Below are 13798 nucleotides of genomic sequence, written 5' to 3'. Positions count from 1 at the left end.
TACTTGATCCCCTATCAATCATCAAGATTTCTGGCTCCCAGGTGTCTTTTATACAGATAACGAGCTGAGATTAGGACCACTCTCTTAAAGGGAGTGCTCCTAATCTCAACTCATTACCTGTATAAAAGACACCTGTCCACAGAAGCAATCAATCAATCAGATTCCAAACTCTCCACCATGGCCAAGACCAAAGAGCTGTCCAAGGATGTCAGGGACAAGATTGTAGACCTACATAAGGCTGGAATGGGTTACAAAGACCATCACCAAGCAGCTTGGTGAGAAGGTGACAACAGTTGGTGCGATTATTCGCAAATGGAAGAAACACAAAATAACTGTCAGTCTCCCTTGGTCTGGGGCTCCATGCAAGATCTCACCTCGTGGAGTTTCAATGATCATGAGAACGGTGAGGAATCAGCTCAGAACTACACGGGAGGATCTTGTTAATGATCTCAAGGCAGCTGGGACCATAGTCACCAAGAAAACAATTGGTAACACACTACGCCGTGAAGGACTGAAATCCTGCAGCGCCCACAAGATCCCCCTGCTCAAGACTGCACATGTAGAGGCCTGTCTGAAGTTTGCCAATGAACATCTGAATGATTCAGAGGAGAACTGGGTGAAAGTGTTGTGGTCAGATGAGACCAAAATCGAGCTCTTTGGCATCAACTCAACTCGCCGTGTTTGGAGGAGGAGGAATGCTGCCTATGACCCCAAGAACACCATCCCCACCGTCAAACATGGAGGTGGAAACATTATGCTTTGGGGGTGTTTTTCTGCTAAGTTGACAAGACAACTGCACCGCATCAAAGGGACGATAGACGGGGCCATGTACCGTCAAATCTTGGGCGAGAACCTCCTTCCCTCAGCCAGGGCATTGAAAATGGGTCGTGGATGGGTATTCCAGCATGAAAATGACCCAAAACACACAGCCAAGGCAACAAAGGAGTGGCTCAAGAAGAAGCACATTAAGGTTCTGGAGTGGCCTAGCCAGTCTCCAGACCTTAATCCCATAGAAAATCTGTGGAGGGAGCTGAAGGTTGGACTTGCCAAACGTCAGCCTCGGATCTGCAAAGAGGAGTGGGACAAAATCCCTCCTGAGATGTGTGCAAACCTGGTGGCCAACTACAAGAAACGTCTGACCTCTGTGATTGCCAACAAGGGTTTTGCCACCAAGTACTAAGTCGAAGGGGTCAAATACTTATTTCCCTCATTAACATGCAAATCAATTTATAACTTTTTTGAAATGTGTTTTTCTGGATGTTTTTGTTGTTATTCTGTCTCTCACTGTTAAAATACACCTACCATTAAAATTATAGACTGATCATTTCTTTGTCAGTAGGCAAATGTACAAAATCAGCAGGGGATCAAATACTTTTTTCCCTCACTGTATTTATAAATACAATTATTCAAATTGTGTTTTCCCAAAGGTGTAGCATGACACTGGCTGGGGTGAATGGCACATAAAAGTAAAGAACAGCTGCAAGAGTTTATATTGATCAATCAGCATTAAGGTAGAAAATAATGGAAACAGTTTCACCTGGAAAGAGAGGAATTGTTCAATTGACCACATTTTAAAATCAATATTTTAAAATAATTGTTTTGTGAAGTATTATATGCAGTTCAGAGTTATATTATGCAGATAACATAGTTGCATGAATTTTAAGAAATTATCAAAATTTTAGCATTTTAACTTTGAAAAGTGCATGTCTGTAGATTGATTTAATACTCATTATCAAGCTATGAGGAATGTAGTAAAGATTTGTACCTACCAATTATCAGGAACAGTAGACTGCATGTGAATATCCCCAGATTACTGAACTCCATCTGTTGTATGGTAAATATTTAAATAAGAAAATTGCACATTGGAATATGATGTACTTCTTTGGTTCACTTACGTGTATATTTTTATATGAATTGGCCTAGTACATACAGTGCACTATCAACCACGAACTCCAGCATGTGCAATCTGACATCCAACATGCCAAAACAATATATATAATAGAAACCTATATAGAAACCTAAAGTACAGCTGACATAATTTGTTTAATACACATAATACAATACAGGGTTTAATTAGGGCATTGCATTTCACTGCCACCTGGGGTATACTAATTATTAATAATTAGGAAAACAACATAGAGACTAATTATGCTGTTTTTAATTATTGTACAAGCAGAAAACTAAACTTATCTTTCAAGTCGGAAGCACTGCCCAAGGGGGAAGGGTTTCTGCTCACTGCCGTAGGAAGCTGATCGAAACATCACTCTATCAAAGCTGCCATTGGCCCCTGCGCTCGTCACTCAGAACAGGTCCCTTCCCACTTCCTGTTCCATAAAACGTGACATCGGCACAGGTTCATCCTCTTTTTCCACTTCATCTTGACGCCAGAATGTGAGCACTCTGTGTCTTGTCCATGCATTAGACATTATTATTGTTTTATACAATAATTATAATTATTATTCAGTTGGTTGGCTTCACGACTGTGCTGTCACCACCATTTACTTCCGTGTCTATTTGTATTGTTTTGTTATTATTGATAGCTAACCCGACTCTGTTCCGTCTGTGCTCCAGGGCTCCGGTGCGCTTCGGTTTCAGTTTCGGTTACGGCTACAAATAGTACACTTTAAAAATAATAGTCATGTTTATATAGTGCCGTATATATTCTGACTGCTTGCTGTGTTGGTTTCTTGTCCACAGGGCTTTTCCCTCCACAGCAGGAGCGGTTTGTCGTAAGAGATCTTGCCCATGTGAGGTGCTCCTCCGCAGGTTTGCGCCCGCACTTTTGCCCGCGACTGCGGCTGTAGGAGATCTCACTCTCTCAGTTCGCTGAGAACGAGCTCTGCTAGCCCTCCCGGTCCGTGCGTGTAGGCCTCAGTTTTAGATCCCGGCTGGTGGTCTACTACCTTTTGCCCCCTCGGACCCTGGACTCCGCTTCACCCTGTGTCCCCGGAAACCCCGGCATACATGGTGTGGTTAAGCCTACGGGCCTACGGGCCTACGCGGCGCTTGTATCCAGCACCTGGTGCTTGGTATACACAGTGTTCAGTCCGGCAACAGCAAGGTTGTTCTTCCTACCTCCGCTGTCCGCGGAGCCACGCAACCTGACCTGCCCCAACGGGCAGTGTCGCGTCACAGAGACGCTGCTCCAGAGGGCTTATGAGGCTGGAGCCCAAGCGGCTCGACTCAGGAACACTGAGAGCCTGCTGGCCATGTACGTGGCCCAGTGGGTGGAACCCTCAGAACAACATGGTGCATCACCAACCCCACCATCTATCTCTGAGATAGCAGTGGCGGTGGACCAGCTCGTCACTGTGATGCGCAGGGGGCAAGGGCGACAGGGTGATCCCTGGCAGCCATTGTGGCAGTGCGCCGCCAGCTCTGACTGTCCCAGGCATGGGGGGTCCCTGAAGCGGACAGGACTCGCCTCATGGACATCCCTATTTCACCGGGCTTCACTTTTGGCCCCTCTGTGGAGGCAATGCTGACACGCACCCTCCAGGAGAGGGAGCAGTCCCTGCAGCTGGCCCGGGTGTACCCCGTTGCACCTCAGGCCCAGCAGCGCAGGCCATCTGCGGCAGCTCACCGGCGGGGAGGCCCCCCGACCACGGCCACAGCCCAGGCCACAGGCCGGACCACAGCCCGGGTCACAGCCCAGGTCACAGCCCCGCCCACCCGCTGATCTGCACCAGCGTCTCACTGGCATACAGGCCCCCCCCAGGCTCACCGCCCTGGCCCCCTTGGCAGGCCATGGCAGCTCGTGGTAGGAGGAGACCTGGCCCTGTCTGTATTCAGATATAAAGCGGCCATTAATTGTGCTATTAGCAGTCCTGCGTGGGAGGGAGGGCCATCCTGACCAGCCTTGTGTAATTCAAAGCAATGCAGGTCTGCGCTGTCCTAAGTTGTTACGGGTGAAGTATTTAACATCCCCCTGCTCCCCTGCGCCAGCAGTCAGCGCCAGCAGCCTTCAGTGCCCCCCTTCTGAATGGCCCCGTCTCCAAAGGGCAGGGACTCTAGCTGTGGGACTCCAGCGAGGAGAGAACTGCGAGGAGACGCTGCACAGCAACAACAGGCAACCATGACGATCTCTCCGATTCCCGTCCTGCTCTCTCCGTCTTCTCGGCGTGCACCTGCATGCCATTGCTTCCCTAATCCCTCTAACTTCATCTCTCTGCCTCTCCCCTCCTCCTCCCTCCCCTCTACTCCACTCTCTGGGGGCCTGTGGAACTGCCACTCAGCTTCCAACAAGGCCGACTTCATCTCCACCTTCGCCTTCCAGCAGTCTCTGGATTTCGTTGCTCTCACTGAGACATGGATCTCCCCGGACAACTCTACCACCCCTGCTGTCTTATCCTCTCTGTTCGTACTGTCCCACTCCCCTCGTCTTACCGGGCGGGGAGGAGGAACAGGGCTCCTGCTCTCCCCTTCTCTCCTCATCTCTGTCCCCCCCTCTCTCTCCTCACAACCCACAGCTTTGAATTCCATGCAGTGAAACTCACCTCTCCCTCTCACCTCTTCCTTCTAGTTCTCTACCGTCCACCTGGTCCACTCACCTCCTTTCTGGATTAATTTGACTTTCTTCTCTCCTCCCTCCCCTTGCTGTCCTCACCTACCATCCTCCTGGGAGACTTCAACATCCACCTCTTCAATCCTTCCCACTGTGCCGGACTTCTTCCTCTCCTTCACTCCTTTAACTTCTCTCTCTCCCCGTCTCCCCCCACTCACAGGACAGGCCGCCAGCTAGACCTCATCTTCTCTAGAGGCTGCTCCCCTTCAACACTCTCCGTGACACCCATGGACATCTCAGACCACCACTTCATCTCCTTCTCCCTTTCCCTTCCCTCCCTCCCCACTCCACCCACTCCCTCTGTCACCTTCTGCCGTAATCTCCGCTCTGCCTCCCCCTCCACCATTGCTTCCACTCTCTTACCTTCCAGACTGTTTTTCCCATCTATCTGTCAACTGTGCTACCTCCTCTTTGTTCTCCTCCTTCACATCCTCCCTTGACTCTCTCTTTCCTCTCATGTCTCATCCTGCCCGTCCCTCCCCTCCTCAGCCTTGGCTCTCTGCTGTTCTCCACTCAACCCGAACTAGTCTGTGTGCCGCCGAACGGAAGTGGAAAAAGACCAACCTCCCAGCTGCCCTCAAAGTCTACCGCTCTCTACTGTCTACATTTTCCTCCTCACTCACCTCAGCCAAGAAGTCTTATTTCCAATCACTCTTCGAATCCACTATCAACAACCCCCGCAAACTCTTCTCCACCTTCTCCTCCCTCCTTGCCCCTCCTCCCCCTCCTCCTCCCTCATCTCTCACTGCTGATGATTTCGCCTCCTTCTTCTCCTCCAAGACCGCAGACATCCGCAGGCTCTTCAACAGTCCCCCCTCTTCTCCCATCACACCCAAACCTCCCACCGATCAAGCTTCTTTTTCTTCATTCTCCCCTCTCTCAGATGCTGAAGTTTCTGCTCTCCTCCTACATCATAAACCTACAACATGTGCCCTGGACCCTCTCCCTTCTCGCTTCCTCCAAGCGACTGCTCCTGATCTTCTCCCCTTCATCTCCTCCCTCCTCAACTCCTCACGCCTCTCTGGCTATTCCCCCTCTGCATTTAAACAAGCTGCTGTCATCCCACTCCTCAAGAAACCAACCCTTGACGCCACCTCTCCTCAGAACTACCGCCCTGTCTCCCTACTCCCCTTCCTCTCAAAGACTCGCGAGCAGGCGGTCCACCGTCAGCTCTATGACTTTCTGTCACTCACTCTTGATCCTCTGCAATCCGGCTTCCGCACAGCTCACTCCACTGAGATGGCTCTCCTGGCAGTCACTGACTCCCTCAGCTGTGCTCGAGCAGCCTCCCTCTCCTCAGTCCTCATCCTCCTTGACCTCTACGCAGCATTTGACACCGTCGATCACTCCATCCTCCTCTCCTGCCTCACTGACCTTGGAATCTCTTGGACTGCTCTCACCTGATTCTCCTCCTACCTCAGCAACTGGACCTACCAAGTGACATGGCGAGGTTCCTCATCCACCCCCCAACCTCTCCTCACAGGCGTACCCCAAGGCTCCGTCCTGGGCCCCCTCCTGTTCTCTCTCTACACTGGCTCCCTGCGCCCCCTCATCGCATCCCATGGTTTCTCCTACCACTTCTATGCTGAAGATGCCCAGATCTTCCTGTCTTTTCCCTCTTCCGAACCTCTCATCTCCTCTCATATTTCTTCCTGCTTGTCTGCCATCTCCAGATGTCGCACCACCTCAAGCTCAACCTCTCCAAATTGGATCTCCTGTTCTTCCCACACACTTCCTCATCTGCTGACCTCTCCATCTCAATCCCCTTGGAATCCACCTCACTCTCTCCTAATCTAGGAGTGACCCTCAATCCTGCGCTCTCCTACACCCAGCACCCATCACCACGCTGACATGCACCTGCAGATTCTTCCTGAGCAACATACGCCGAAACCGTCCCTTCCTCACCGACTACTCGACTCAGCTGCTCGACCAGTTACTGGTCCTCTCCTGCCTCGACTACTGCAACTCCCTCCTGGCTGGCCTGCCTGCAACTACTACCCGCCCTCTCCAGCTCATCCAGAACTCTGTGGCTCATCTGATATTCTCTCTGCCCCGATTCGCAAACACTACTCCACTGCTCCGCTCCCTCCACTGGCTCCCGATACTGGCACGCATTCAGTTCAAGACATTGACCCTCACCTACCGCTGTCTCGACCACACTGCACCAAGCTACCTTCAGACACTCGTCTCTCCATACATCCCCTCCAGACCACTGCGGTCTTCCGGTGCCAGAAGACTAACTCTGCCTCCTCTCCACTCTCCTTCCTCCAGAGCTGCTCCTTCTCATCCCTGGCCCCTAAATGGTGGAACGACCTTCCCACCGAAGTCAAAACAGCAGAGTCCTTGACCACGGTGGATCTGAAAGATGCTTACATTCACATCCCCATTGTGCAGGCACACAGGAAGTTTCTCTGCTTTGCCTTCGAGGACCAAGCGTTCAAGTTTGCTGTTCTCCCTTTCAGCCTGTCGCTAGCGCCACAAACTTTTTCCAAGTTAGCCCCCTTGCCTTTGTCAGGCAGTCCACATCCTCATCTATCTAGACAACTGGCTGGTTTGCTCTCACTCGAGGGAGCAGGTTCAGAAGCACACAAACCTGATTTTAGGCCGCCTCTCCGAATTTGGCCTTCGGGTCAATTGAGAGAAGAGCCGCCTAACGCCAACTCAGCACACACAGTTCCTTGGACTGCACCTCGATTCCGTTGCCATGCTCGCCACGCTGGCGCCAGAGAGAGTTGCCTCCACACGCAAGTGTCTCTCCCTCTTCTGACTGAGAGCTCGTGTCAGGGTATCCCTTTGCCAGAGGCTGCTGGGCCTTCTAGCGGCTGCGTCCCAAACCCTCCCCCTCAGCCAACTCCAATCCAGGATGCATTCTCGCCGCGATCAAGCACATGTGGCACATGAGCCGGCTCCTGCGCCCCGTGATGTATAGACTTTGTTTGTCACAATATGGTCAAGCTAGTGTGGCCTTGCTACTAGCTGTGCTAGTGGAGCAAGCGGCCACTACTCTGATGTCCCACCTGTGGCGCATGAGCAAGCCCCTGCGCCCCGTGGTGTATATAGTTAATTTGTACGAGATCTAATTCTCAGCACATAGAGCTCTTCCACTCTGTACTATTTAGTTGAGTTGGATGCTCCTGTACTGCTCGCTAACAGCAAGAAGGCTTGCTGTCACGCGATATGTACATATTGTATATTGTTGTTCAGCTCGGCTACTCTGTGACTAGCCAGCTATGTATTCTGTTGTTTATTCATTGGGTCTGTGGCCCCGCTCCTATTGGATCAGGGGTCCACTGCCTTGATAATGCGTGGAGGCTGCACAAGTTGCTCGATTGCCCGCGCCAGATATTGTGCAAGTAGATTCGGCCTCACTCCTAGCTGCACTAGTAGAGCAGCCGGCCTTGCAATTGTGAGCGGAGGGCCTAAGAGTTGACCTCTGTAACCCTGCCTTGTATATGCTGATTCTAGTTCCTGGTTAGAGCGTGACTACAGTCCTCGCTCCTGGGAGGCTCAGGTGTGGCCCTACAGGGCCCCTGAGATTACTGTCTGGAGTTGTGTTGCCGAGGCCCCTAGCGGTTCACCTTGGGGCAGGCTCCCTTATCAGCTCGCTGCCTCCTCCCTTGCAACGGTTTTGTTATACAGTAACCTCTCCACCTTGGGCAATGCTTCCAACTTGAAAAATAACGATAGGTTGCGTATGCAACCCCGATTATCTGAAAAACGATGCACTGCCCAAGTGTTGCAAGGTCGTGCGGGAGTCCTGGCTCCTGGCAAAAGAGGACGAGCCTGCGCTGTCATCACATTGTATGGAACAGGAAGTGGGAAGGGACCTGTTCTGAGTGACGAGCGCAGGGGCCAATGCCAGCTTTGATAGAGTGACATTTCGATCAGGTTCCTACAGCAGTGCGAAGAAACCCCTCCCCCTTGGGCAGTGCTTCCTTTTTCAGATAACCAGGGCTGCATACGCAACCTATCATTTTAAAGACCATCTGGAATATACAACTGAACAGAAAAAAATTACTGCAGAATTATACATACCAAGCACTGACTGAAGAGGTGCACAGCACAGTGGAGTTATATAAAATATTATTATTATTATTATTATTATTATTATTATTATTATTATTACATTGGCAGAAAATTATCTGATGGAAAAATAAACCATGCTTTGTTCAACCAACTCCCAACAAGAAATGTATAGTAACTGCTGACTGTATATAATGCATATAATGCGTTCAATGTTTCTTTTCTTTCCTGAAACTAAATGATGCTCCTTGCAAAGACCTCTTATTTTCTCCATTTTATTTATATACTGTACAATTGAAATATGTTACTACATTGATTTTCTGATTTCAGTATTTTTAATCTCTTAAAAAAACAACTCTACATTATATATGAATTCCTGGTAATAATTTGAATTTATTCAAGCATTGTCTGTAACACCATTGAATTAATGACATGGAATAAAATATAAAAAAGATTCAGTAGACATCACATCGCTCTGTTAACTCATGTGCTAGTATAATTTGTAGTAATAAATTGCCTAATTGAGATTATACCGCAATGGTATGATTGTAAATGATTGCTCAATAAGTCTTATTGAGATCTTGGTGCTGAAGGACTGAAATACAGGTTAAAAAGCCAAGTTGCAAAAACCTAAATATAATGCAGGATCTTAGATATCTTCTTATATGCTGCACAAAACACAATTACAGAATGAAGGTCCTCAACCAATATTTTTTTAAGATTAAAATTAAACATATCAACTGAAGTATGTTATGGAAGTTTTAAGGTCTGCCCCTTATAACTGTACAACATAGTTTTGATTTGTATTAACTAGCTGGTTGGTTGCTTTATAGCAAATGTAATGCTATAATTTAAATTCTGGACTTCTTACATAACTTCTGGGGACATGCTTAAACTGGTTGAAGACAAAAAACAATTTGGACATTTCCACCTATACTGGAAATAACTTGTTGAATCTCCATTACATGACTATTTATTTTAAATAAGACTCTCAAACACTTGTGAACTAGTACCTTTAGTATTTTTGATTGCATAATAATAATAATTATTATAATAATAATTTATTGTGTTTTTTTAATGCTCATTTATACTGATGTTTGGCTCATGGTTAATTCTTAAATAGCAATGTTTTTTCTTCTTGTTGTTTCTGTTGTGTGCATTTAAATTAATGATTAATAAACTGAAACATTGTAAATGTAAACTAATAAATTAACATCACAAGTGAGTGAGATTGGAAAGGCTACTAATAAGTCACTGGGATATGTGTCTAATTTGTGTCTGCAGTATTAAAATAATACATGTGTAAAAAGATTCCTTACATTTTCAGGAAACCTTGGAGAGGTGATAAGGAGATGTAGGTGTCAACCCTTAAGCTTCAAAGAGCACATTTTGCAGAGAAGTTGCATTTACACAGGCGAAGTCTGGCCTTTTGTTAACTTTATTCTGTTTTCTTTGGGTTTCTGCCAATTTTCTTTTCTTTTTTCTTTTTTGTTGTTGGTTGTGTTATTTCTTTAATGAGACTAACAGAGAACACATTTTACTGCAGCTAGGCAGTTTTTTTGCAATGGAAAACCAAGAATATGAAGATAACACTGAATTGAAATCTATATCTAGGGTTATCATCTTTCTCCATAAATCTTCAGGACACTTTAAAACAACAATTTAACCCTCCATATGGAGGAAGTTGGATATAAACTGGCTAATAGGTTGGGAGAATTCTTCACAATTTGGCAACCTTTTCTTGAGTATTTGAAGAGGAGTAATACAGAAGGGGGGATGATTCTCCATCTTGATCTGACACTTGATTAGCAACATAGTAACACACTGTTAAACTGTTGATATTAATTAATAAAGTGACCCAGCAGGCTCTAAAATTGTTCATGTTATTTAGCAGTAACACTGTATTTATTTGTTGTTCCATTTATGAAACATTGTAAATAAAAATATGTAAATGATTGCTCAATATGTCTCAATTATGTTGATGAGCAGTGATATGGATGATGGTCATATAGGTGGGCAGATACACTGTAAAGTACTGTACAGACCCTTATAATGTTTAACCTGACGTTATTGCTGTTTCTCTGCCCAAAAGTGTACCACTAGTAAACAAAAAAAGGTGATAAACTACATAAATATTTTTTTTTCTAAAAGAATAGTAATTTAGTTTTCTCTTATATTAAAAAATAACATTATTATATGTTTGCAAAGATGATCTGCAAAAGAAAAATCAAATTAATGTGTGCAGATTGTACTGGAATATTAAAGTTACAATCTACCTTGCAAACACACACACACTATAACATAGATTACTGTGCATTAGCCAGTTCATACAAACCAGTTTAGGTGATCAAAGTGATATTTTTAAATATGTGATTGATTACTTGCAGTCTCCGCTGCAGATTAATCCCCTACATTGTTGGAGGTAAAAATAATTCACTGGATTTACTTGATAATACTAATTGCCATGAGAAAGACAATTCTGGTGATTCATAGGTCTTCTGCTATTCAGAATGTTATGACAGGACACATTCGGACCAATTTGAAAGATCTTACATGCTGAAGATTGACATCTGCCATTATTAGGTACATTTTAAATGTAAGTTCCTTATATGATGGATTCATCAGTGTTATGTATCTTACTTATACCTATAACAACATATAAAGATGTATAAAACTGATTATCAGTGAGACCTTTCTTTTAAAAAGCACAGGTTTCTACTGAGACTAGGGATTAAATAAAAGAGGGCCCATTCACCAAGTCCCGTTTCAAGTCCCATTCACCATTGTATAGCGCACCCTGCACCAGATACAAAAACATCATTATAAGAGTTCCATTGGAGGTTATGGTTAACAGTTTACAATGTACAATGATCTTACTGTTGCTGCTGTATAAAACATGTCACTTCTTTTTGAAAGCTCTTTCCTGCTAATTATTTCACACAATACACAAAAAATACATATACACGCACACACACACACACACAGACACAGATATATATATATATAGTGACACTGCATGAGGCATGGGATGGGGTTGTCCCTGAATTCTGGTTGCAAGCCACTCACCTGAAGCTGTGGAGAAGACTGATCAGCGGTGCTTGATAAATTAAAACCGCCTTCACTAATACAAAAATTAAGGTTAGCCCAGGTTGGGGCACTTGCTAACACTGGTTTGACATTCCTATCTATGATTAGGCCACTAAATGGTTTTCCAAACAAAACCTTGAGCAACCTGCTTCAATCGGTGGGCATCGGTCTGATCATCATTACACAGAAAAATAGGTCTTTACCCATGAATGGCCTGGAAGATTTTTTCTCCATGTTAGTCTGTCTCCAGACAGTCTGCAGTTTAAACATCCATCCATAAATAGTATGAACTCATCCAAATGGATGACGTACAGTACATTCTTGGCCCATGGCATGGTATAGATATAATCTGAGGTCATGGTATAGAGGTGTCCACATATGATTGGTCAGTTAAAGAAAAGAAGCAGAATAAGGAGAGATAGAGAAGAACAGAAAAGAGACTGCTAATGACACACCCGGCTGCCCGCCACCAACCGAGACTGACCTCACCTTACTATCAATATTGCATTGTACAGCATATCTGTAGCTTTATATAATAATAATAATAATAATAATAATAATAATAATAATAATAATCCTTACACTTCTATAGAGCTTTATCTAGACATCCAAAGTACTTTACATGTTAGGGGGTCCCACCTCCACTACCAACAATGTATAGCACCCACCTGGATGATGTTTATAGGGAAAATGTTTAGGACTTAATTGAATATATTTTGGGATCCTTATCTCCCTCAGTTCTAAAAAGTGCAAAAAGACGTTAAAGTCTGAATAGCTTGTTTTTGAGCTATGGCACAGCATTCACAAACGACTGCTGTTTTGCAGTCATTTTCTTTCTTTCTTATTTTAAGGCAGTCTTATAAAGTCTTGTATAGTTTGTGGTGCACAAAGTTGAACATGTTTGTGAAAATCAAGTAGTTTTCTGGTATCTTCCTTTCTGAATGTAATGTATTTAAGAAAAAGACTGCACACCATATGAAAAACTGCAATTGACATTACTAAACTGTTGCTGTTTTTGTAACAAGGAACGAGTGTAAAATTATTGAAGCATAAATTAAATAAACATATACATCTTAAACATCAAATATATTATTGTTTTAATAAACAATACAGTATAAACCACCCCAAGGTCCTGTACAGTTCTAATTGAAAGCCTTTATCAATAGACACATTATTAAATGTGATCTGTACACCAGAAGGTTAGATCCATCTAAGAGAAGTGTATGGCAACCCAGCCACCTAAAAGTAGAGGCCTACCTCTGTCTCTGTCTTCAGTAGAGTTTTGAATGTAGTTGTAGTGCTGTAGTAATCCAATGTAGCAGCTTCAGGTACAAGACACCATGGCTCTGCATCCACCAGACTCTGGGAGAAAATGGAACTCAAAATGGTTTATATATACCAAGAAACTTTCCCTGATGTTTGGAGAATGTTAATTTATGTGTGTTATATCCGTTTTTCATGGTGTCAGTACACTGAAGTGCTTGACTGGAGACTCAAGTCTAGATAATTGCCAAGAAGAAACAATGGAAGGAAACTGGACAAAAAGCAAATTGACAGATTTCTGCTCAGAGAGACCTACGTCCTGATTTGCCAAGATAAACTGTTTTACAAAATAGCATAACAGGGTGGTTACAATAAAGAAAACAATTTCATTTCAAGAAACAATCAGTTGTTTGCAGTTATGGCCGGAAAAGACTCAGTGATTTCTCTCATCAGTATATCTAACGTGCTCATAGTAAAGAAACCCATGCTAAAACTCTATACTGTTGCAAAATGATCTGTACTGTATATCTGTCCACAAAACCGCCTTGTTCTCAAGGAAAGGAAAGATGTTCAATTGATTTGCATGTATTGTGTATTTGATTTTCTAGGCAATTGTTTAATGGATAGATTTATTATTATATATTAAAATAATGAAATTTTAATATATAATAATAATGAAAAGAAAGTCCTTTGTTACAACGTATACCATGCAAACAGATCATGTTCAATGTCCTGTAATTCATGGCAAATATTATTTTTATAACTGTCCAGAAGAAATCTGTAATGAATTATAAGAGGGTATATTTGTGCAGAACAAAATGTATCATAATTCATTTGAATTGTTATAATTGTTCATTTTTG

General features: G+C 44.4%; 1 protein-coding gene across 1 annotated transcript in view; it reads right to left on the bottom strand.

Annotated features, from left to right (window-relative positions):
- Positions 1-13102, bottom strand: part of vwf (von Willebrand factor) — a 124118-nt gene extending 111016 nt beyond the window's left edge. Inside the window, exons 1-2 of the mRNA XM_066724656.1 lie at positions 12932-13102; positions 1770-1824 (exon numbers count right to left, since the gene is read on the bottom strand). Of these exons, the coding sequence (XP_066580753.1) occupies positions 1770-1824 (55 nt within the window). The 5' untranslated portion in view covers positions 12932-13102. The remainder of the gene's footprint in view (positions 1-1769; positions 1825-12931) is intronic.
- Positions 13103-13798: the final 696 nt, after the last annotated feature.

This window comes from Amia ocellicauda, chromosome 15 (genome assembly GCF_036373705.1).
Source record: "Amia ocellicauda isolate fAmiCal2 chromosome 15, fAmiCal2.hap1, whole genome shotgun sequence".
NCBI lineage: Eukaryota > Metazoa > Chordata > Actinopteri > Amiiformes > Amiidae > Amia > Amia ocellicauda.
The sequence above is the reverse complement of the archived record's forward strand: the minus strand, read 5'-3'. Positions and strand labels throughout refer to the sequence as shown.